Genomic DNA, 24,113 nt, shown 5'->3' on the forward strand with positions numbered 1-24,113 from the left:
AACAATATGAACTAAATAGTACCCTCGGAGCTCCCAGGGTCTCAACCACCAACCAAGGACTGCACATGAAGGGGTCTAATTGTTCAGGCAGCATGTGTATGGTAGAGGATTGCAAATTCGATCATCAATAGGAGGAGAGGACCTCGGCCCTTTTAAGGTTCTGAGCCCCAGTATAGGGGAATGCCAGGGCCAGAAAGTGGGAGAGGGTGGGGTGGCAGGCATGGGGAAGGGGGAGGCAACAGGTGTTTGGTTTTGTTGTTTTTGTTTGTTTCTTTGTTTTTTGGAGGGGAAACTGGGAATGGAGAAATTCGCATGTAAATAAAGAAAATATCTAAAATAATAAAAAAAAAGATTTCTCAGGCAAACTCTGTTCTTTTGTTGAGCCTCTTTGTCTTCCTTGAAAATTCTTCCAGTGGCCTTTGACATACAGCAAAGGCTAGCTCTGGGCTGGCTGGTTTGGGATGAGCCCCCTTGGCCAAACACAGGCAACGAGGTTTGATTTTAGTCATTGGCAAAAGCAGCACAGTGTCCTTCCCAGCTTTCTAGACCACTCTTCACCTCTCTGGCTTCCATGGTATTGAGGTCAGCCATGGAAGAAGTGTCCTCTGGCTTCCCACAGGTCCCCTCCTATGTTCATTACCATTACTGCCCTGGGTTCAAGCCATTACAGAATGCCTTCTTTCCCAGCTGTGTTCCTCCTGTGTCTTCACCATGAGCCTAGCTCTCTCATCTAAACCTTGAGTACTGAAGGGTTTTTCATTTAAATTTCAGAGCAGCTTATAAATATCCTGCTTAGCTTCGGCCAGTGGGCACAAGCGATCCTTAAATCTTCCTCTTTCCCAGGGTGTTGTTCTGTGAAGCTCCAGGATAGGAGATCAAGGTTGAGAGTGATACTCTTCAATCATTTAAACAGGATAGCATGAAGACCAAGCAGCAACTTTTATAAATATACATGTCTAAATGCAGTCAGTATGATTTTAAACAGTAATCTATTACATCTCTCTCAGAAATCCCTCCTGGAGACATCTAGATCATTATCCAGGATTCAAGAAAAAACTGAATTGCAGAAGTGATTCAGAAGCAAGGTTCAAATCCATTCTCGATGCAAATTATCTTATAATATCAGCAAGAAAGAAACTGGGACAGAAGCAGCACCAGCTACTTGTTCAGTTGTTATACTAAGATGGGGAAAAGCAGATGTCTGCTCTGCCTAAAATCTGAAACAGCAGTGTCTGCAAGGTGTCTGAAAAGGCCTTTCCCTTGAATATTGGATCACCTAGCAGATTTCTCTTACCACACACACACACTGTTTGTTCTTCTATAAGCTTTCACTTGGAACAAGACGAAGCCCCAGAAGAGAAACTTTGCTTTGCAAAATGATACATTCAGAGACTGTGGAGAGCTATCACTCAGTGCTACACTCTCCATCCCCAAAGTCCCACTCTGGGCTGTCCTAATGCATTCATGTGGCATTTAAAAACATTTCAGATGTTCCCAGTGTCCCAGGATTGAATAAAATTGAGACCCATGTATCAGTTCTATCAGACTATCAGCTTGAAGGAAGACTGAAAATGAGAGACAGTTTTAGTCCCTGGATATTCCCTCCCCCAGCTATTTGGGGAGCAGAAGGGAGACTTGGGCCTCAGAAACTTGCTGTTTCCATTCACTTCAGGTGCATTTCCCTCCTTGCCCCTGTTTCTGTCACATTCAGCTTCCCCTACACACACACACACACACACACACACACACACAGACACACACACAGACACACACACACACAGACACACAGATAAACACACACATGCACACAGACACACACAGACACACAGACACACACACAGACACACACATGCACACATACCCACACACACACAGACACACACACACTGTTTCTTTCAAGTGAACTATTAAGGGCTCCAAGGAATGGTTCTAAATCTTCAACCAACACCACCAGCAGGGTTTGAAAGTGTCATGGCAACACACTCGACTCACTCTTCTGCAAACAGGAGATTTAATAAAATTCCTTCACTCTCTAACTCTGTTTTTATTAAATTCCCACCCCCCACACACATAAAGAGTAGCAGCCTGATTTTCAGAACTGACAATTAAGAGTCTTGATGCTGCCCTAGGTGTTGGCACTTGCCAGCTTGCCTTGTTTTATAATCTATTCACAGAGACCTGGTTAGCCTGTGATGTGGTGGTCCTTCAGTACCACACCCTCCCTAAAATCTAACTCCATCTTGGTGGGTGCCTATATTTCCACAGTGCCTTCCCAGGGAAAGTAAGCGTGCAGAGAAAATTACCAATTCTAAATGCAGTCTTTTCCAACAGCACTGGAAATCAGGGTTTGAACACAAGTATCATTTGCTTGAGACACAAGCTTACTGTGTCATTACAAGTGAGGAAGCCCTCGCATGGGCAATGAAGGCTTTAATTTATAGCACCATGAACCCTCCTGACAGGAGCATCTTGAGGCTTCCTGGGTACCGCCTTCATCAGCTTTTCCTCTTCCTGACATGCGTGCAAGTGAAAGTCCTGAGGAAATGTTCATCTTTCCTCTGAGGGCCCAAAGCTTCAACCCATGTCCTCAAGTGCCCTTGCTTGTCACTTGAAAATCTAATATGAAGAGTTTAAAGTACTTACTAAGAAGTAATGGGAAGTTATGTTTACTAATATTATGACATTCAGCCTCAGGCAGATGTTTTTTATGGGGAGGGGTTCTCACTTCTCATCTGAGATTGCCTGGAACCTATGCTGCTCCTGCCTCAGCTTCCCCAGATATAGAAATATAGATTGCTCTTGTTCTCCCCACACACCCTCCCCCTCTTCCTCTTCTGCACTGTGCACATGGTACTTGTAGCCAATAGCCCACTGCCAGTTTTTTTCAAGATAGTGTAAATGTGCAGAATTAATTAATACCTTTAATAAATAGATACTATCGATCTAATTTCATTATGAACTTCATTTTTCTGAGCTCTGTTTACCCGTATTTCTAAATCAATAGCATGTTGTTCAGGGTAAACTTCCAAAAGGCATGCTGTGCATTTATTGGGGGACATTTTTAGGATCCCTGTTGTAGGATCCATGGAATCCATGCATTAGTGCTGCTCTAGGATCCATACTTCCACATGAAACTCTAATTAGATGTCCATGTTATGCAAACTCTGGGCGACTATGCTAATGTGTCATCTGGAAGAGACAAAAACCGTCACTGGGCATGTGCCTCACTCAGGGAACCTGAGCAGTCTGGTCTGCATAGCTACCCAGGCTATGGGTACCCTCGCCCGGCTTAGCTTGAGCCCGGCTACCCAGGGTGAGGAAGTTAGGATGGAGTCAAGGTGGAGGCTCAAGGGATAGGAATCTCACAGGCTTGACCACCTCGTGAGCTGCATGTGGATGGATGAAGGGAATGCCTGCGTCAGCTGGACCACACTTTTTACACAAGGGGTGAGGTGCTGTATGTGATTGGCCCATTTAGCTATTGTTCCTGTTACCTTATTTGTGTTGGATTTGATTCTACCACCTAAATATTTAGTTGTTGTAGGTTTTTGTGCTTTTCATTTTTGTTTGGAGAAAGAATATATTTAAAGTTCCCTGTTCTGCTGAATGTTGATAAATTGGAAAAGGTCAGATATATTATTTGTACATGTTGACATCTGGTTTATTTATTTAGAATGGTAAAATCTGAACAGAAATAACTTCATGAGTTTGAAACAGGATTTCTGAATAAGCTTGAACCAGAAACCCAAAGTGCTAGAGTCCTTTACATGTTATTCTTTCAGTTCCAAACAAGTCAACTTTCTTTTTGTTTTGTTTTGTTTTGTTTTTGTTTTGTTTTTTTGAGATGGGGTTTCTCTGTTTCTCTGTGTAGCCCTGGAACTCACTCTGTAGACCAGGCTGGCCTCGAACTCAGAAATCCACCTGCCTCTGCCTCCCAAGTGCTGGGATTAAAGGCATGTGCCACCACTGCCCAGCTGTCAACTTTCTTAAAAACTTGTATAATTTACTTTTTTCCATAATTCCAATAATTTCTAAAAGATAAAGTCTATAAAATATATAAAAAAATCAATTTCATCAGCTTAAAAGGCAAGTCTTGATGTTATTTTCTGTTCTAACATTTTCTGATCTTCACCAATTGCTATGTCTTCTATAATTAACAGAAAACATGACCAGTGTGAGGAACCCAGAGGGCAGGATGGCTAAGAGGTAGGAGGACAGGAGGTTGGCTCATGCCAGCATGTGGGAGCCACACTTTTGATCTGTTTGCACTGGGCTGAAGAGAACCTGAAAAGCAAGCAGAAGAGGCTCATCAAATGCTAAGCTGAAGAGCATTGGCATTCACCAGACACTGTTGCCATCGCAGTACACCAGATAGTTGCAATTGGGGTACGCCAGATACAGTAGCCATCGGGGTATGCCAGATATAGTTATGCCAGATACAGTTGCCAGGGCCACTGGCCTCATCCCCTCTAGTCCTGGTGAACGCAGCAGATAAGGAAAACTAGCCAAGGCCACTGGAGGAGCAGGCCTTCCTTTGTGTCTGGCATTCCTGCAGAGCAGGTAAAACTACTACAAATAAACAGGATTCCTACAGGAAGAAAAATGGCCAGTAAGGGGTTTCTTTAGTGAATCTTCCCAGAAGCAAAATATGAAAGAAGTCTATAACCTTTTTATTCCTAAATTCTCAATAGATGACACAGGAAGGTATGATATATACCTAAGTGGGTACTGTGGCTTCTAGTAACCCTCCCCACCCCCATACCCAGACACAGCTTTGGGGTCAAAAATGTTACACTGAAGTGTTTTGCAGGCAATTAACCTGTCAAAGTTAGTATGAACTATTCTACATTTTTCATTTAAATGAAACAGTAGATATGACGTCAATTTTCCAAATACCTAACTAAGGACACCCCTTTCTAGGACCACTTTCAGACTGGAAAAGCTGTGTGCAGGGTAGTGGGAGCACCTGTACCTGTGAAAAGAGGTGGCCTCCAAGATATGTGGAGAAGTCACTTGGACCACAGACTGATTTCTTGACTTCTGTCTGGGAACACGTCACCATGTCCATGAGGGGAGCCCTTGGCTCCCCATAGGAATTGGCATCTGTGTAGATCTTGCTGCCAGGGAGGAAGGCGGCTCTCTGTGCCAGGGACAGACAAGAAGGGTGAGTCAAGGCTCCATCCCCCAGAGTGGTAGGCACAGCAGTTAGGGTAGAGACAGTGCTTGCTGTCACCTGACAAGCACTGCCTGGCACTCTTCTTCCTGTTGCTTTCAGTGCTCCTTCAACTGTTTCTCTGATCCTGGGAGAACCCTGGAATATGGTTTATTTTGAGAAAAAAAAAATCGGACACTGTCCACAAGGACCTGTCTGGAATTCTGATGCTTCCTATTTTAACATAAAAATCCCTTCTTAAAGAAGAGGTGGCTCCGGCTTTTATTGGAATGATGGGATGACACCCCTCCCTCAGATTGTTAGTCCAGCCTCATATTTTTAGACAGGAGTATATGAGACTCACTGTCAGACAAACAAGTTAAAGAGTATCACAGTGTGAAGATCCTGAGCCCAACCCCCACCTCTGCCATGCTTGCTCAACTCCAGTTGGCATTTCATGGCTACCATACTCCACAAAAATACTGTTATAGATGTGTCATATGGTTCAACTGTTCAGACCTATGGATGCAAGGAACGCAGCTTGCTCCTCCTCCCTGGGATGTGTGGATCTGGGTGAGAAGTAACACAAGAAGAGCCACTCTGGTTCACACATCAAGTTGGCACCAGGGATTATTCAATTATACTCTCACCTATGTGCACAAAGAAGGTTGATTTTACAGCAGATACATAAATACATGCTGGGCAATTGGATCGTACTATTCAAAGAAGTTAATTAATAATTTCTCAAGCTGTGCAAAGCAGATATTAAACTAAAAGGTCAGCCTTTGGCCATCAGAAAATACATTACGCCAAATTCTTCTTGGATGAGTAACATCAAAAATTCGATGTGGAATTTTTTTCTCTGTTGTTTTAAAATTATGATGAAGGGCTATCTTTCTCTCCAATAGCAAATTGAGGGGTGAGTTTGATCTCACATCATAAATAATCCCTGGCCTTTTCAGTAATGAGTACTCCTGCAAATGAGAGAGCACACAGAATGGAGATTAGCTGGGTTTGCTGCCTTGGCCCATGAGTATTTTCTCTGTATACTGTTTGCCTGTGCAACAAAACTCCTTAGATGGGTCAACAATCACACTGAGTACTTGGGCACCTGGACTGTGCTCACTGTGTCAGGTCTGTGACACTCCACAGGCCTCTGAGACAGGTCTGAATATATACTCCACTAGAAAAGACAAAATCATAAGCTAGGTAGCCAGTGACAGGGCCCTGTGGGGCCACCTGGGCAGGCAGCAGTTATGACCCAACAAAGAAAAGGCTGGAGAGAAGAGAGGCATGAGCTGGAACAACACCAGGCCTCTGCATCTAAAAAGCTTGGGGACAGACACCCTGGAACCAGGTACCTCCTTAAAGGTTATTTGCTGAAAGCGAATAGAAAGAAACAACTGGAACTCTACCTTTGAGAATTGAAGCTGAATGGCCAAGGCCTTAACCTGCCGCTCTGGGAAGTTCACTGTGACACCTCCTCTGCTTTGACTAGCTGCCTCCATCAGAATTCAGCCAGGTTTGGCAGTAAGTCTCTTCGAAAGAGCTTGTGAGGAGGGAGCAAGGGATGCCAGGAAGACTGTGTCCCACACATCAGACAGTTTGGTGGCAGCCTCTGAAGGAGAGAGAAAACAGGCTTAACATTCCCTCAGAATTGGCGAAGAGACAGAGATGAGTGGGAGTGGGCTCTGGCAGGAGACTCCGCACAGCCCTGTGCTACAGGGGACATGGTGCAGAGCTGGAGCCCTGCATAGGAGATCTCCCCAAGCAGCTGTAGAGGATGCCTGTCAGGAACGATGGTTCCTCAGAGATGAGGCTCCTTCAGGAGGGAGGTCAGTGTTGGGAATTCCCTTTGCTTACTGAGAAGAAGTGTTCCAGGAGGAGGTGTGAGCCTGGTTCCCCTTCTCCCTCAGATGGAAAGACTGAGGTGAGAGCAGAACTATAATGGTACAAGCGGGAGCCTCACATAGGCTGAGCTCTTTCAGGCTGGCTGAGGAGAGATGCTGGGAAGTGGACACGGGACCTGAGACTGGAAAGCTCCCATTCTCTAACATGCTTCGTCCAATCATCAGGGCCAGGGTAGATGGAAGGCAGTACAGTCGCCCTGTCTCTCTTATTTGTGGTTGTGGGTGTGGGGTGAAAGACTCAGAGGAAGCAGCTCTAAACCTGGCTGGTCCCTAGCCTAGTTTTCCAAGACACTTTTTTTTTTTTTTTTTTTGATATTTTCTTTATTTACATGTAACTTTCTCCATTCCCGGTTTCCCCTCCAAAAAACAAACAAACAAACAAAAACAAATCCCTGTTGCCTCCCACCTCCCCATGCCTGTCACCCCGCCCTCTCCTACTTTCTGGCCCTGGCATTCCCCTACACTGGGGCACAGAACCTTCACAAGGCCGAGGCCCTCTCCTCCTATTGCTGATCTGCCAGCCCAGACTACTATACCCAGCAAAACTCTCAATTACCATAGATGGGGAAAACATGATATCCCATGACAAAACAAAATTTTCACAATATATTTCCACAAATCCAGCCCTTCAAAGAGTAATAAATGGAAAACTCCAACACAAGAAAGGGGACTACATCCCTGGAAAAGCAAAAATGTAATCTTCCAACAAAACTAAAAGAAGATAGACACATGAATGGTACACTTTTTATTTTTTAATAGTTAGTGTGATAGCCGGGCGGTGGTTGCACACGCCTTTAATCCCAGCACTTGGGAGGCAGAGGCAGGAGGATTTCTGAGTTTGAAGCCAGCCTGGTCTACAGAGTGAGTTCCAGGACAGCCAGGGCTATACAGAGAAACCCTGTCTCGAAAAAAAAAAAAAATACTTAGTGTGATAGCTACTCCTGCTTGTCAACTTAACTACATCTGGAATGAACTACAATCCAGAAATGGTGGCCACGCCTGTGATCCAGATCTTGAGGCATAGTAGAAATAAAAAGCTTAGGCCCAGGCAAGGTGGTACACACACCTTTAATTCCAGGAGACTGAGGCCAGCAGATCTCTGAGTTCAAGGCTAGACTGGGACAGAGCAATTTCCAAATCCAGGTGTGGTGGTACACTCTTTTAATCTGGGCCGTACCTTCTCCTCGAAGCCTATATAAGGACTTTGGACTAAGGAAGAATCACTCTTCTTCCCCTGTTTGCTCTCACTTGCCAGCACATCTGTTGGGACCTACTTCCTCAGGATTCCAGCTTATACAGGAGCCCAGCTGAAACTACTCAGCTTCATGGGACTGAGCCACTACTAGATTCTTGGGCTTCCCATTCACAGTGGCCCATTGTTGAGTTACTTGGACTGCAGACTATAATTCATTACAATAAATTCCCTTAATATATAGAGATATCCCATATGTTCTGTGATTCTAGAGAACCCTGACTAATACAGTTAGTGGGGGGGTAGTATTTTAAACTTAAACTATGCATCTATCCAATCAACATTTCATTAACCCAAAGTCACTATCCACTGTGTGCTAGAGAAACACTTCACTCAGCCACCAAGACAAGAACTCTGGCAATCTGTCTCCAGCACTTTCCCCCTCGGGGCTGTCTATAGCCTCAGCTTTCCTCTCTTCCACTATTCTTGCCTCTGGGGCTGGGGAGGAACACAGGCCACCTCGAAGCCATCGTCATCAGTACAACAAAAAGAATATCACTCTCTTTCTCTCCCTGGCCAAAGCAGCCTCCGGGGTGGCTTATAGATGTTTGGTCCAGGGAACTGCCCTGTTAGGAGGTGTGGCCTTGTTGAAGGAAGTGTGACCCTGTGGGGTGGGCCTTTGAGACTCTCCTCCTAATCACATGGGAGACAGTCTATTCCTGGCTTCCTTTGGGTGAAGATGGAGAACTCTCCTGCACCATGCCTACCTGGATGCTGCCATGTTCCTGCCTTGATGATCCTGATCTGAATTTCTGAATCTGTGAGCCAGCCCCAATTAAATGTTGTCCTTGTAGGAGTTGCCTTAGTCATGGGGTCTCTTCACAGCAATGGATACCCTAACTAAGACAGTCCCTACCCCAGTTGTTTGGGGACTTACATGAAGACCAAGCTCCCTATCTGTTACATATGTATGTAGGGGGGAGGGGTAGGTCCACCCCATACTTGACCTTTTGCTGGTGGTTCAGTCTCTGGGAGCCCCAGAGGATCCAGGTTAGTTGACTCTTTTGGTCTTTCTGTAGAGTCCCTCCCTGCCTTCTTCGGGTCCCCCAGTCTTTCCTCCAGCTCCTTCACAAGACTCCCCAAGCTACCTCTAATGTTTGGTTGTGGGTCTCTGCTTCTGTTTCCATTAGTTGGTGGGTGGAGCCTCTCAGAGAACAGTTATGCTAGGCTCCTGTCTGCAATCCTAACAGAGTATCATTAATAATGTCAGGGATTGGATCTTACCCATAAGATGGGTCTTAATTTGGGCCAGTCAATGGTTGGCCATTCCCTCAATCTCTGTTCTATCTTTGTCCCTGAATGGCTAGTAAGTAGGATACATTACATTTTGGGTAGGTTTCTGCCCTTATCCCTCCATCAGGAGTCCTGCCTGGCTACAGGAAGTGGCCACTTCAGTATCCATGTCCCCTATTGCTAGGAATCTCGGCTAGAGTTACCTCATAGACATCCTGGGGCATCCCCCCACCTCAGGTCTCTGGAAAGTCCTAGAAATGCCTCCCCAACTTATGATTTCTGTTCTCTCTCCCCTGTTTTTCCTACACCTGATCCCCTTACCCCATCCCCTCCCCCTTCCTCTCTCCCACCAAGTTCCCTTCCTCCATTTACTTTTGAGATCTATTTTATTTCCCCTTCTGAGTGAGATTCAAGCATTCCTTGGGCCTTCCTTGTTATTTAGCTTCTTTGGGTCTGTGGATTGTAGCATGGTTATCCTGTATTTTATGACTAACATCCACTCAGAAGTGAGTACATACTGTACATGCCCTTTTGGGTCTGGGTTACCTCACTCAAGATGATATTTTCTAGTTCTATCCATTTGCCTGCAAAATTCATGCTATCATTGTCTTTCATAGCCAAGTAATACCCCATGTGTAATATTCATGTTCTTTTTATACCACATCATCAAAATCCTGGACATACTATAGCACATGTCATTGCACTCCACATTGCAAATGTTCTAAAGCCATGTGTGTCTCCTGGCTACAGTGACAGGCAGGACCCAGCTTCTGGTTCTCTTGGTAGCCCTGTGGAAAACCTGTAAAACCACATGGACTTTTTGCCCTTCACCAGACACATTTATAAAACCAACTACAGTGAAGTAACCTGTGGTGAGGGAAGATTGACAGCTACAAGTTCAAGGCACCACCTAGGTGGACCGAGCGTTTGCATTCTACACAGCAACAGCCTGAGGAATGGATGAGTCACTTCAATGGGCACACGGGAAACAGCCTGTGCTGAGAACCCACCCCATTAACGACTGTGCATGCCAAGCTCACTCTCCCACACAGGAGCAGCCATTGTCTTGAAGATCATGTTTGTGTCTCTCTTGCTGTTTTCCCTTTTGTGCTTAGCAACAAAACAGATGAAGAAATAGAAGAGAAAGATGGACCAGCAAATCTGAAACATGGGCAATCTTCAGAGGGGGAGGCCAGCCCAGCATGTCACCTCTCCCCTCCAGGAGTTCCCAAGGGAGCACAATGCCATAAGGCAACTCTCAGGCAGTGTTAGAGAGAAGGGACCTGGGCCAGGGACTCTCACAGATTGGTGGATGGGAAATGAATGTAATTGAATTTCAGGGCCAATTGCAATTTTAGGAGTTTTTTTATTTCCTCTTTGTGGAGCACAGAACATGCTGGGATTGGTCCCTCTCTCATTGACGAGAAGGTTACTTGTGAAATGGGTCTCTGTTTTAGTGGATTAAAAATAGCCCGAGGCCCAGCCATGCCTTCACCGCTTATGACTCACTTGCTTCGGTTTTGTTGTGTGAATCTTTTGGGAAGAAACAGCCATAATTTTAAAAGAACATTTCCATAAAGGATTTCTCTTCCTCTTGTGGGAGTGCAGCAAAAGTAGGGAGGGTAAGTGAGGGGCTGAGGAGAAAGTAGGGACCTACTTCCAAGCTATTTTCAGATGAATTAAAATCCTTGGACTCTAGATTTTTCTTTTTCTTTTTTTTTATTTTTAAGAAAAGCAGTCTGTAGAGTTGGGACTAAAACATACTATGTTCTGTGTTACAAACCTGTGGAGCCTCCCACAAGAGGGTCACCATGTCACATGCCTCCCACAACTGACCAGTGCAGCTATTCCTTGGATTCTTAGAAATAAAATCCCCATGGATTGTAGTTTTCTGAGACTCTGTCTCTTCCAGAGCAATACTTGCTATCTCTGTAGGATAACTAATGTCTCTGCACCCTTCAGTAGAAAGCTCCTCTCTGCACAGTTCTGTAGAGCTGAGAGTGTAGCCAAGTCTTTGGCTCTCTGGTCCGGGGTCCGTTAGGATCCTAGGATGACATATGGACAGATAAGGGGTGAGAATGGATTGGCCTGTGAACCTTGAGAGTCTTCTAAATCTTTGAGTGACTTTACAAAATAATCAAACACATTCAGTTTTAAAACATGTGTTGTGTTTGTGTGTGTGTGTGTGTGTGTGTGTGTGTGCGTCTTAAATATATGTTTTAAAATTGAATACCTACTTGAAAAAGAAAGGGAAAATGCAAAGAGTTTTTCCAGAAACAGCCATGACTGAGGCAACAACGGGGATCATGTTCACTGTTTCCTTAAAGGGAAGGCTTTATAAAAGCAGAGGTAGTTTTGATTGTTGCCTCTTACCTGCTGGCATTACAGGCTAAGCCAGGATCACAGATGCATTTCAGTTTCTGGGAAGAAGATATTTTGATTAATTAGAATATTGAGACCTCTCCCAGGAGGCTGCTTTCATAGGCTGAAATTCCCTGGCTTCTCGGGGAGCTGGTAAGAGCACTACTTCATGAGACTGTGTCCCTGGAAAGCAAGCTAGGTCTCCGCCATGATAGATGAAAACAGCCATGATGCCCTATCCCTTGAATGAAGCAGGAATATGAACCTTTCTGCTGTCTTCATGGTAGTGCCCAAAGTGACTCTAGATGGAATTGTTAACTGCTTTTGTATATAGTGGGGCAGGGCCATGCGTGTGCTGATTAATGACAGATCAATTCTGAACATTGCATGGGTCAGTGATCTCATCATTGTGCACCCATCCCAGGTGTTCTTACTCTCTTCTAGATGAGCTAGCCTGCTAGACATCTAAGCTGTGTTGTATAACCTAATATACTCTGAGCTATACATGTAAGCTCTTTAGACTATCATAGGCAATGGGAACACAGGAGTATTTACAAATGGACCATACAAAAGATACAATAAAAATGGTAGGCAATCAGAACTTTTTAGCTCCGTGAGACTCTTATGTGATCATGGTGGACTGTGTGGCCCACTGGCAACAGAAGCACAGTTATAAGCAACCAGACGGTTTGTATTCCCAATAATGCCTTATGACCTTTCAAGCGTTGAGAGATGGCTATGGAGTCCTTGTTGTAAGGCGAGCATCATGGGCTCAGGAAAAAGTGAAAATCAGTATGTTCACATCTTGAAACAAGTGTTTGTTTTGTTTTGTTTTGGTTTTTGGTTTTTTAAGACAGCGTTCCTCTGTATAGCCCTGGCTGTTCTGGAACTCACTCTGTAGACAAGACTAGCCTCAAACAAGTTTTAAGTGGACTTTTTTTCACTTTATGCACAGAATGTAAGATCATGCACATCACCCTGGCTTTAAGAGTCCGTCAAGAGTCACATGATCCCCAACACCACAGACCAAGTGCGTTTTAGTAGTGTCGAGATAGTTGCCATATGCCCATTTCAGTTTGCCTGGGGGAACAAATGTCCCACTTTACTTTGACAGCAGCTACTGCCATGTTTTGTTCCATGTTGAGGACAACCATACTGTTCTTCCCAAGATCAAATAGGTGTGAAAATCTAAACACAGGTCTCACAGTTCTGAATGTGAAAGAGCTTCAGCCTTCAGAGGATTAATACCAGCCAAACTGGCTTTGGGAACATTGTATGTTTCCATATTCACCATTACAACCATAAAATCCCTTCTACCTTATTATAATGATGTGAAGCCTGACATGGACTGAGTATTCATTACACCAGAGTCCTTCTAATCATAGTAGCTTAAAGGGGTATAATTCTATTATTATCCCATTTAGGTATAAGAAAAAGTCTGGATGTATAGGACTCAGTAAAAAGATAAAAAATAAAAACGTTCTCCTATCATGATGCAGACTTGATATAGTAAGGAAAAATGTTATTTGTGCTTGGCATGTAACAGATCTGGCAAACAGAGCTTGAGGTTGTACATCAACCAACACATCTCTACCCCAGTGGAAATGCTGGACTCTGGGTAAGGACTGTCCACCCCATAGGCTGTAGGCATTTCCCCACTGTCCATGATAGGACCTCCTGTTATAATAATAATCTCATATTAATTAATCTCACATAATAATAATAACCTCACATTATTCCCAGTTTTCATGAGCATTCAAATTAAATATGTAGCACAAATATCACTGATCTTCAGATGAGTACCTGAGTTTGATAAAGATATGCTGTTTTATTCACAATTAATAGACAACATCAAGACTACCATGGAGAGCTGGCCCACTCTTCCTTTATTTTTAAGATCTATTTATTATATTTATATGAGTACGCTGTAGCAGTCTTCAGACACACCAGAAGAGGGCTTCAGATTCTACTGCAGATGGTTGTGAGCCACCATGTGGTTGCTGGGAATTGAATTCAGGACCTCTGGAAGAGTAGTCGGTGCCCTTAACCACTGAGCCGTCTCTCCATCTCTCACTCCACCTTCTTAACTAAAGGCCATCTTTTCTTTTTTCCTAAGCTTATTAAAGTTACTCTCCTCCACTTTCTGAAGACCAGACCCAACCTGACAGTGGCCATCAGTGGGCTAAGAAACCCCAGTACTGTTCAGGTGCTCTCAGCTACACCTTAGGTGTACTTCCAAGAATAAGCCAAACACACAGCTACTTCCAAAGCTGACGTGTTCAAAAATATCCTTCCTTGGAAACACACAGATTCTTTTCCATTTTAAGTGCCTCTTGCATTTATTTGTGAAACACAAAAAAATCTTACCACAAAAACTTGGTATCTTTGTGCCTTCCAAATATAAGAACCACTGTGTCATTTCAGAGCCTTCTGTGTATTAGAAATGCTTCTTGGTTAATTGACTCACATACATAATGAGGCTCACATACATTTGAGATACATACTTGTTGAAGTCCATTCTATCAGCAAAACAACCCAATTCTAATTTTCAGCTTGGGAGAGGAAGGAGGCCAGGCTTTGGACTTTGGCTCTAGTCTTAATCCCAAAGGAGTTTTACCTCTTGGTCTCCCAGGCAGACCTTTGGCAGCTACATACTACAACTACACACTGATCCTTAATGCCAATGACCTTCTTTTTTTAAATGGTCTTATGCCACCAGACAACTTCATTAAAGAACGTTCACATTTGTCAACATACTGGCCTTTTCCAAGGAGGTGTGAAGTGTCCCGTCAGCACCTGCAGCCTAACATATTGTTGGGTGAACTACATGAAGAGAGATAACCTATTTACATACTAAAAAGGTCAGCTTGGACAATCAGCAGTTAGAGATGAATTTGCCGCTGGCTGCAACTGGAGCATAAGAATTAGGAAGAAGCCTGCAATTCTGCTGTCCTTTCATCTGGGCAGACAGCAGGCATTAGTAAATATGAGGATGTCTGCTCTAGTCCACAAGAGCTGCACTACACAGAAGAGCCCAGTGATGGACAGCTCACTCACTAGTTAGAGTCCTCCTGACTCCAAACAGGTATGTGACTGCCCACGCAAAGTCCAGGTCAGCCTGTTACACTAAAAACTGTAATTACAAGGTGGAAATATTTGCATAATGATTTTCAAGAATTTTAACAGAATGTAAGACATGAAACCCCAATAATGGGCTCTCAGGTGTGTAGCTCCTGCTACTTAACTTGCCACCGCATTGGGAAAGAAGGCTTTCAGATTTTTTGAAACATATCCATTGTGATCTGTCTTTTAAAGGCTCCGAGTTTCAATAGATTTTAGTTAGCTAATGTATTCTACAAGTGTCTTCAGGGATGTCATTATAAAGGCAGAGGTTTGTGTTGGCATTTTTAATGTTTCTGCTCTTTTGGAGATATAAGGCCATTTCATCAGACTTCTGTCTTTAATATACATTTGTGTATTCATGTATATGCAGGTTCACATGTGTATATGTATGTGCTAATGCAGTACACATTATGTGTGTGTATGTATTCATATATCTGCATGTGTGTTCATGTATTGAAGGTTCATGAGCTTGTGTGTATGTTTCTGTGTTTACTGATGTGGTGCATTCGTGTGTGTGGTGTGTGCGTGTGTGTGTGTGTGTCTGTGTGTGTCTCTGTGTGTGTGTATCTGTGTGTATGTGTCTGTGTGTATGTGTGTGTGTGTGTGTCTGTGTGTGTGTCTGTGTGTATGTTTCTATGTTTACTGATGTGGTACACTCGTGTATGTGTCTGTGTGTATGTTTCTGTGCTGATGTGGTGCATTTGTGTGTGTGTGTGTGTGTGTGTCTGTGTGTATGTGTGTGTATATGTATACACATGGAGATAAGACAACCTGAAGTGTCATTTTCAAACACCATCTACCTCCTCTGAGATGTGATCTCTGTGCCCGGAGCTCACCAACTGTGCTAGGTAGGCTGCGCAGTGAGGCACAGAGATCTTCTGTCCCCATGTCCACAGCACTGTTATTACAAGCACGTGCCACCAGGGCAAGCTCATTTACATGAGTTCTAGAAATCAGGTTCTCCTGCTTCTAGAGAAGGCAGTCACTTTAATGACTGAGATACTGTATCTCAGCACCCTAAGGACCTCCCTGTCCTACCCTGCCCCAAGTTCCATCTTAACTGTTTGAATAGAGCATAAGAGTAAAGGCACTTTGTTTTGTAGTTTGAGATAGATTCTTCCTATGGAGCCCGAGGCTGGCCAAAAACTCCCTATGTAGCCGATGTTGGTCACACATAATATACTCTGCTCCCATTTGTGCCCCGACATCAGGATTGCACGCCTGATCTAGAAGGCCAGACTAAAGTTCTGAAAGGAGAAGCCCACTAGTTTAGCAGTGTTGAAGAATGTGAGGCTGAAGAGCCTCCAGATTTATTGGATCTCATCATGGTAAAAACAGCCAGTCTTGGACAAGCTGTAGCCATTGTCCCTTGTTTCTTAGAATGGGGATCCATCAGAGCTTCTGCTTGATAGAGAAGGTGCCATTTACAGATGTTTGAGCTAGGACATTTAGCCTTAACTGAGGCTTTCCTCCCTGGATACCCTGCCCTTGTGTTGCTCTATCCGAGGTCACTACACGCCACTGGAACTCTACAGCATCAGCTGACATCACATGCATTCTCATGGGAACACTTGTACTTTTTATTAAGTATCACAAGGGCACTTAGGGAGCTAGATATGAACCTGGGCTCATTCTGTCTTTATTGATGTCGGTAGTGGCTTCTAGGAAGAAATTGTTCTTTGTGTACATATATATCCCAGGTGGTTCAGGACGTCTGTCTGCCCAGTATTCTGTATGGCTCTGTGGTTCATCTGACTCTCGGTGTAAGGAGAAGAAAGCTAGGGGACAGCCTGGCACTTCACTTGAAGCCAAGCAGAACCCTGTAGAGATATCTGAACGTGGCTAACGGTCAGACACACCTAGGTTTTACACTCTGGATTTTACACACCTCCTGGTCTAAGTCACTTAAGTGGCACAGGCTGTGCCTGGGGACTCTTCTAACAGTGTTGACTGGGTATGCATCTCGCACACTGGCCTGCCGTGTCTGTGCTCTGCTCACCCCATGCTACTCTCTCTTGCAGAGTACTCGGCCGCACAGGTGCAGCAGATGCTTCACCACTCGCTCTCCATGGCATCCATGTCTGCCCACCCTTTCCGAGAAGTCCCCGTCGGCAGGGAGCAGCACTGTAAGCTGCTTCCGGGTGTGGCTGGCATCCAAGCCGGTCAAGTGGCCAGATGGACGGTGGATGAGGTGAGAGGAACCGGGGGGGGGGGGGAATGCTGGAGTGAAACAAGCCAACTGCTGGTGTCCTCCAATGTCAGGGAAAAGGTCCCCTGCACATGTCAGGCTGTGAGCCAGCTCCACAGAGCAGGAAGTCAGTAGGGCATGCCTTTGAAGAATCTGGGAAAGCCTACAGTCTGCCTACTTAGTGTTTCCCCCTCCACCCTACTCCCACCTTAGTGCCAACTCCTGTGTTTTGTTACCATTCCCATGCTAAGTAGAGCGGAGATATTGATCCTCCAAATCCACACCCCTGCTTTGACTGGAGGAACATGGGCGTATAGGCTCCCGTGCTTAGGAACCTCTTGTCTTGGGGTGCACTATCCCAGACATGCCGGCAATCCTGTGTGGCTACCCTCCAGGGACAGTGTCTGCCTCAATGCTTTCTCCCTCTGTGCCACAAGATTACCAGGTAAACCTCTAGTTGGTTTTTAGTAGACATGTTGTTACAACAACGAGTAAGGTGTTTTACATCGGGGAAAGCCACATAAGATTTTACGATATTGGTTTTTAATGTAATCGTGCCTCACCACTTCACTTTTTGGTATGGATCAGTTAAGCTTCACTGCTTACTATTTTATTGAAGCAGTGTCTTCTATTTAACATGTTCATTTTAAAGGAGTATATTGTTTGATTGGTAAGGATATCACTTCACTGGCTGGTCTCAGATAACAGTCTTGAGGAATCAGAGGAGAGATTCCATGCATGACATGATGTAGTAATAGCTGGTAAGTGAACTGTTGCCATTAGAAAATATAAGCAAGACTATGGGGTGAGCACTTCACAAAAGCATAATACCCAGAGACAGAACTGAGAATGGGGTCACCTGAGGACCAAGAAGGCTCCGGGGAGGCAGGGATAGACAGGGGTCAATAGTCCATGGAACAAAGGCTCCAAGAGGAAGTGAGTCATGGGTACACACACATCCCCATGCTTTCTGAGGAACTTCTTGGGCCTTCAGGAGCTTCTTAGGAGCTTTCCTAACTGAGAAACCAAATATACAGTGCTAAGACCATCAGTCCAGGGACAGGAGAGTTAGATGGGTGACCTGAAAGCCTGTGCACAATGAGTGCTTCTTAGAATGGAGGGAGCGGGCATGCTTTTATTTCCTTCTCCATAAGACATAAGTAAGAAGAGCAGGAGCCCTTGGCAGGACCACGAAGCACTAGGCAGGTGACCGACAGAGAGGCTTCTCTGTTCAAGTTTAACATTTGATGGCCTTAAAGGCAAGAGGTTGAAGGTGACAGAGGACTCACTAAGACTGGGGATTTCTCAAAAGAAGATTTAAAGAGGCTAAATAACCTGTTAGGAAGGGGATTTCCAGTTCCTGAATTCTCTCTCATAGATCATGCATATTCTCAGCCTTTTACTGAGGCCTTTAGATTAATGAAAAGCCACAGGGAGGCCCAGGGTCTTCTATTAAGAACCTGTCCCCCCCCCCCGACTCCTCATGATGCCCTGTAACCACACCTTCCACTGGGGATGTGTTCTAGGGATTCTCTTGTCGTTACTGCCAAAGCCAAGCCCTGACATCTAACAAGATGATCTTGGGAACAAGAGCGCCCGAGACTTACTCCTTCGTCCCTCATCACCATACACATCTCCTGACAATGAAATAGACCATCGAGGATGACCTGTGAAGGATTTAAAATGTGGGGTTTATAGTGCGTTCTGTATCTTTGCACACAAGGCAGCTCACTCTGGATCTGCACGGGGCCTGGGAGGCATTAAGTGAGTGCCACTCTCAGTAGGTACCATTGCCAACAGGATGTGAGGCTGCTCTGGACACCACAACAAGAATGGTAACTAAGGAGGTATTATCTGAAAGCAGCCCAGGCCTGACCTGGATGGAGAGAGCTTTTTCTAAGATTTGTTAGCAGTGGACAGGTGCCAAAGGGAGTCCCCACGGGGGACAAGGTATGCTGCAATGAACTCAGGCCTACAGTGTTAAGTGCCATTCAGTGAGACCAAGTTAAGGGGTGTCTATGGCAGAAGCTGGAGAGAGAGAATATTCCCTTTGTCTCCATCTTGGTCTGGGAGGCAGACCTCTGCTCCATCTAATGCCACCTGTGAAGAGAAGCCAGCCCAAGCTCTTTGTCACTCACCACAGAGCTGGGAACTGGCTTTATCTCCTTTGTCACTGTTGCTGTCTCTCTCACAGGCACTGTTTGCAAAGCATGGGGAGGCTGTGAAGTGGGTTTAGTGGCTATGAAATGAAAGGCAAGAACACACGGTAATACATTCTATGTCATAAATGCTATTGCTTTATAACACTGCGTTAGAGGTGAGGATGTGAGAACACATTGAGTTATCATCTGTAGAAGCATACTTCTTATTTCTCATGCCATGACAGGCACAGAGTCTGTGTAAGAGTACAAGCTCATGAGGTCAAGGAGTAAAATATTTTAGGGTATTTTAAATATATTTTTGTACATCTTCACAGCAAATCTTATTCAAAATAGGTGTGTGAATAAGGTCTGTGTATAGAATGAGCGAATGAATGAGTGAATGGATGAGTGAGTAAATGAGTGAGTCAATGAATGAATGAATGAGTGAGTGAGTGGATGAATGAGTGAATATATGAGTGAGTGAATGAATGAATGAGTGAATGAGTGAATGAACAATTCCTGTCCCCCATGCACAGGCTACAGTGTGCATTTACCATCCCAGGCACAGCTCAGTTTTGTTTGGCTCTATGCGGTCGCTTTTACCTCTTCTATTCTAGAATGCTCCTTAAAGGACAGCATATAAATTGTCCTGCTCTCAACCAAGTGCTCCCTAAATGTTCATTAACTATAAAAGATGGCAGTCACTTTAAAAGCAGGCTTTACACAGGAGGCAGTGTTTTGAAAAATCCAGGGTACTGCTGGCTAAGCATAGTGGCCTTCTGCAATTGGGCCTTTCAAAAGGGGGCAAATGAACTCTGCCGTTAAAAAAAAAAAATTAGAGTCAGAGTGGAAACACAATCCCTGGTGGATTTTCAGGCAGTGTGATGCAGCTCACATCTCCAGGCTCAGCAAGAGAGGAGCACCGCCATTTGGGAAGATGGAAGAAGCAGCCCACCGAAGAAAGGAGACATGCTGAGTGCCAGGGAGGAAGCCAGGGAAAGTAGGTCATGGGGGAACGTGCGATGGATAAAGTAGAAGGCCAGTGGGAGAGCCCAGGCATACTCATCCTTCTTAGTCTCCCAAACTGCTGTCTCATGCCTGCAATTAACTTGCTCGGAGTCCTTCCAAAATAAAACCTGGGTTTTGGACACAGAACACTGTGCTCCACAAACTGTGGAAGACAGACACCTGTCAGCTCCTACACCTAGAGTGATCCCCAGAACCATGACTGACAAGCCCACGGAGCAGCACTCAAGCCAGGGATGTACCCCCAGAATCAGAGCCAAGGGCACAAGTTCACATAGCATCTTCCCACAACATGGGCGTTCTCCAGAGCCGGCGGTGGCCTGGGTCCCCCACAAGGCTCCGACAGGGCACTTGCTGCCTTGACCCCCTTCCTGGGTATCATTTACAGGAGAGGGGTAGGTAGCAAATGGCAACTGTTTCTTCCTTCGGTGAGCGCTCACTCTCTGAGCAGTTGTCTGCATTTTTTCACACGTTTATAGGAGAGAGGGTCTTTGAATGGGAGAATGAAAGGAAGGCCCTTCAGTATAATTCTATGTGTGTAAAATCTTAGCATTTACACTTGCAAAATCTCTAGCCAAACAGGCTTTCTGTTAAAATTCAACATGGAACTTAGTTTCAGGGACAGTAAGTATTCACTAAGAATATCAAACAAGACCTTTGGATATTTTTAAGATCTGGTCGTAGATTTCTTTCTTGGTAGAGATCACGTCATTGGTCTTTACCGTCAGAAGAAAGATAGTGTCCTTTCTGAAAAGTACAGCATCCGAGACACATACTGATGACCCGCTGTATGCAGGCAGCTAAGGTGAGGCACACGAGACCCCATCGAAAGGTACCAGTGGCAGGAAAATGGGTGATGTTCCCACTCAGCAGCATAGGCTCTCCTACGTTGACGTGTTTGTCTCGTGTGTTATTTATTACAGGTGATGTTCCCACTCAGCAGCATAGGCTCTCCTATGTCGACGTGTTTGTCTCGTGTGTTATTTATTATGATGGTGAGCTCTTAGCTAACTATGCTGAAGAAGAGGAAGGAATCCTTGTAGTGCTGGCCACAGAGGGATCCAGTGACACATACAAGTGATCAGAGCAACTTGCCACTCTTCTGCAGTGAGCACAAACTCTTGGCACAAGGAATGAAAAGACCGTGTCTTAGGCAACTACTTCAGGTTGATATGGGAGGCCACTGCCCCTGTGACAGGCATGCCTTCCACACACTGATCCTGAGTGAAGTAGAGCAAAGCTTAGGTCTTGAACCAAGCCCTGGTCAACCTTTTCTATTTTATTCTTTGCCTATGATATTTAGTGACTCTTCCTATGGAAGCATCCCTCTGACAGTAGACCCAAGGGGCCTTTGGCAGCCTGCGAATGCATCTTTTTGGATGTCACAGCTAGAAGACAAAATTGCTATTCGCAGCTAGGGATTAGAGGCCAGGACTTTGAACAAGAGCCCCACAATACACAGAAGCACTCTACAGAAGTGCCCGTGCCAAGGACTTAGTAGCCCCGAGGCTGAGAAACCTGTGCTGGGCATGGCTTCCTCTTGCCATTCTCTGCCTGTCCAGTATGGAGAATTTGACTTCTGCACACCCCCCTCCTCCCTTGGCAGCTGCCTCCCTTGGCCTCTGTGCTTCCCATTAGGCTGTAGCAGATCTCCTACCTACTAAAGGTGGGCTCAGGAGTCCAGGCAGACACTGAAGTCTCACCTTTAAAGCTTGCCCTTGCCTTGTGGTCCCAGCCCTCACCACACAGCAGCATCTCGCTGAGCCTTGAAAATAAATGTCCAGTGCTTGGACCCTGTCCAGCTCCATTCATTTGTAATCTCTATGGCCTGAGTCCATGTTTCCGTCAGGCTGCAAGCTCTGCAGGAGATGGTGATGTGTGGCCAAGACCAGAACCAGGACTTCAGGATTCCTGCTGTCTGCTGTCAGAAGCACAAATCTATCCCAGGAGACCACACCACCTTGCTTTCCCCCCATTTGCCTTCTGCTCCTCAGGCTCCTCGCTGCTGTTCACATGCACTCGTCCTGTTTCTGGGATGGCTCCTGGGAATCTACACATCTGGCAGGAATTTTAATCCCAGGAAATACTGTGTATATTGAAGGAGCATCTCCCCCACTCCTGATCTTTCCCTGAGCTCCCCTGAGCTGCAATCTTTCCACCCAAAAGCCTTTGCATCTCTCTTGTGGAGGGTCACACATGTGACTGTGTATGTTATAGTGACAGGCAAGCTGTGCCTTCAGGACATACTCCTTTCTCCTCTCTGTGAACTGAGCCTTAGACTCAACAATAGTGCAGTTCTGTTCAGAGGTCCGTCCATCACATAGTCCTGATAGATATTCTCAGCTAAAAGAGCAGCCTGGGAAGGATTCAGACCAATCAAAGTCCTGGGCTCTTGCAGCCCCTTTTCAACCTCCTTCAGGGCTGCTAACACTGGCTCCAGTTTCTCATGAAAGTGACTTGGCCAGTGGCCTTTCATGGCTTTCATCAACTCCCTGCAGATACCTAACCCAGGTTCCATGTTTCCTATCCTATCTAGGAAAAGACTGTCATATTAACTTTGCAAACTGACCAGGCCTCCTATGCCTGAGCTCTCTGGGAGCATGGAGCTTCCAGTGGACCGCTAGCTGCCACACTGAACAAAGTCTGGTCTGATCACACTTGCCCTGAACTCTTCCCACACTGGAATATCTCTGCAGGGCACCTAACTGGCTGCTTAAGGAAGTTTTCTAAAGTTTACATCCTCCTTTCCACATTAGAAGGATAATCCTAAATTAATTCTGCTGAACAAGACTTGTAGTGTCACGGCAAGTAAAAATGATCCCAAGCCCATGCCAAGTGTCTCCTAATCGCTGAACTTTCTGAGTTCCCATGGACTAAGTGTGGCCACAAGAACACAGTACTATTCTGAGCACTAAGAATAGTCACCTCAAAAATTGGTGTCCATTACTATCCCTATAGGAGTGGAGTTCACTGATTTCTGGAGACCTAGAGGGAGTATGTGCTCTCTGGGCTCTAGGAAGGTGGAGAGTTGGTGTAAGGACCTGAGCTCTCTGGCTCTCTCCAGGTCTTCCCCCTTTCAGGGAAAGCACAGGCAGGTGCTTACCACCAAGTCAAACCAGGAGGCAGAAAGGGAAAACAAGCAAGTTCACCTAAGGTCTTAACCCCAAGAATGCATGTACTCCAGGCTCAGCTTAAGGCTAGCTCATACACAGCCCTGCTAGATCTGTCAAAGCACTCAGGAGTCATCACCATCTACTTATCCAGAGTCCAGAGTCAGCGCCATCCAATTATCCAGAACCCACACTTGATGGCTATCTGCACTATAAGTCATCAAGCTGTCTTACTACAAGGAGGTGTGTGTGTGTGTGTGTGTGTGTGTGTGTGTGTGTGTGTGAAGAAGAAGATGAGCTATGAGGGAAGATGATGGAAAAATTAAGTTGAAGAGAATAATTTCCAGAACTCAGAGCTTGGGAGTGAGTAACCTGAGTTTCAAATTCTCCACTGCTCATTGGCTGAGTTGGACTATTAAATTGTTAAACCTCTCTGAGCTTCAGTTTTATCATCACTTATATGGGAATCTAGTTCAGCACAGACGTATGGAGTGTGCATGGTTGCCAGGGGCCAGGTGAGGTGCACTAGTGATGCATAAAGGAGGAATTTGCTATTTAGAAGTACCTGCGAGCAATGTGTTCCTATTACCTTGATGGCTCTGTGATAACTGTTTTCC

The 24,113-nt window shown here is 45.2% G+C and overlaps 1 protein-coding gene across 3 annotated transcripts in view; it reads left to right on the forward strand.

Moving 5' to 3' along the window:
* The window catches only part of L3mbtl4 (L3MBTL histone methyl-lysine binding protein 4), a 472,751-nt gene that overhangs the window by 443,096 nt on the left and 5,542 nt on the right, over window positions 1–24,113 (forward strand). For all 3 annotated transcript variants that reach the window (XM_031368651.1, XM_031368654.1, XM_031368653.1), the window contains one exon: window positions 17,053–17,222. In XM_031368651.1, coding sequence (XP_031224511.1) covers window positions 17,053–17,222 — 170 coding nt within the window. The remainder of the gene's footprint in view (window positions 1–17,052; window positions 17,223–24,113) is intronic.

Source organism: Mastomys coucha, unplaced genomic scaffold, assembly GCF_008632895.1.
Source record: "Mastomys coucha isolate ucsf_1 unplaced genomic scaffold, UCSF_Mcou_1 pScaffold14, whole genome shotgun sequence".
NCBI classification, from domain to species: domain Eukaryota; kingdom Metazoa; phylum Chordata; class Mammalia; order Rodentia; family Muridae; genus Mastomys; species Mastomys coucha.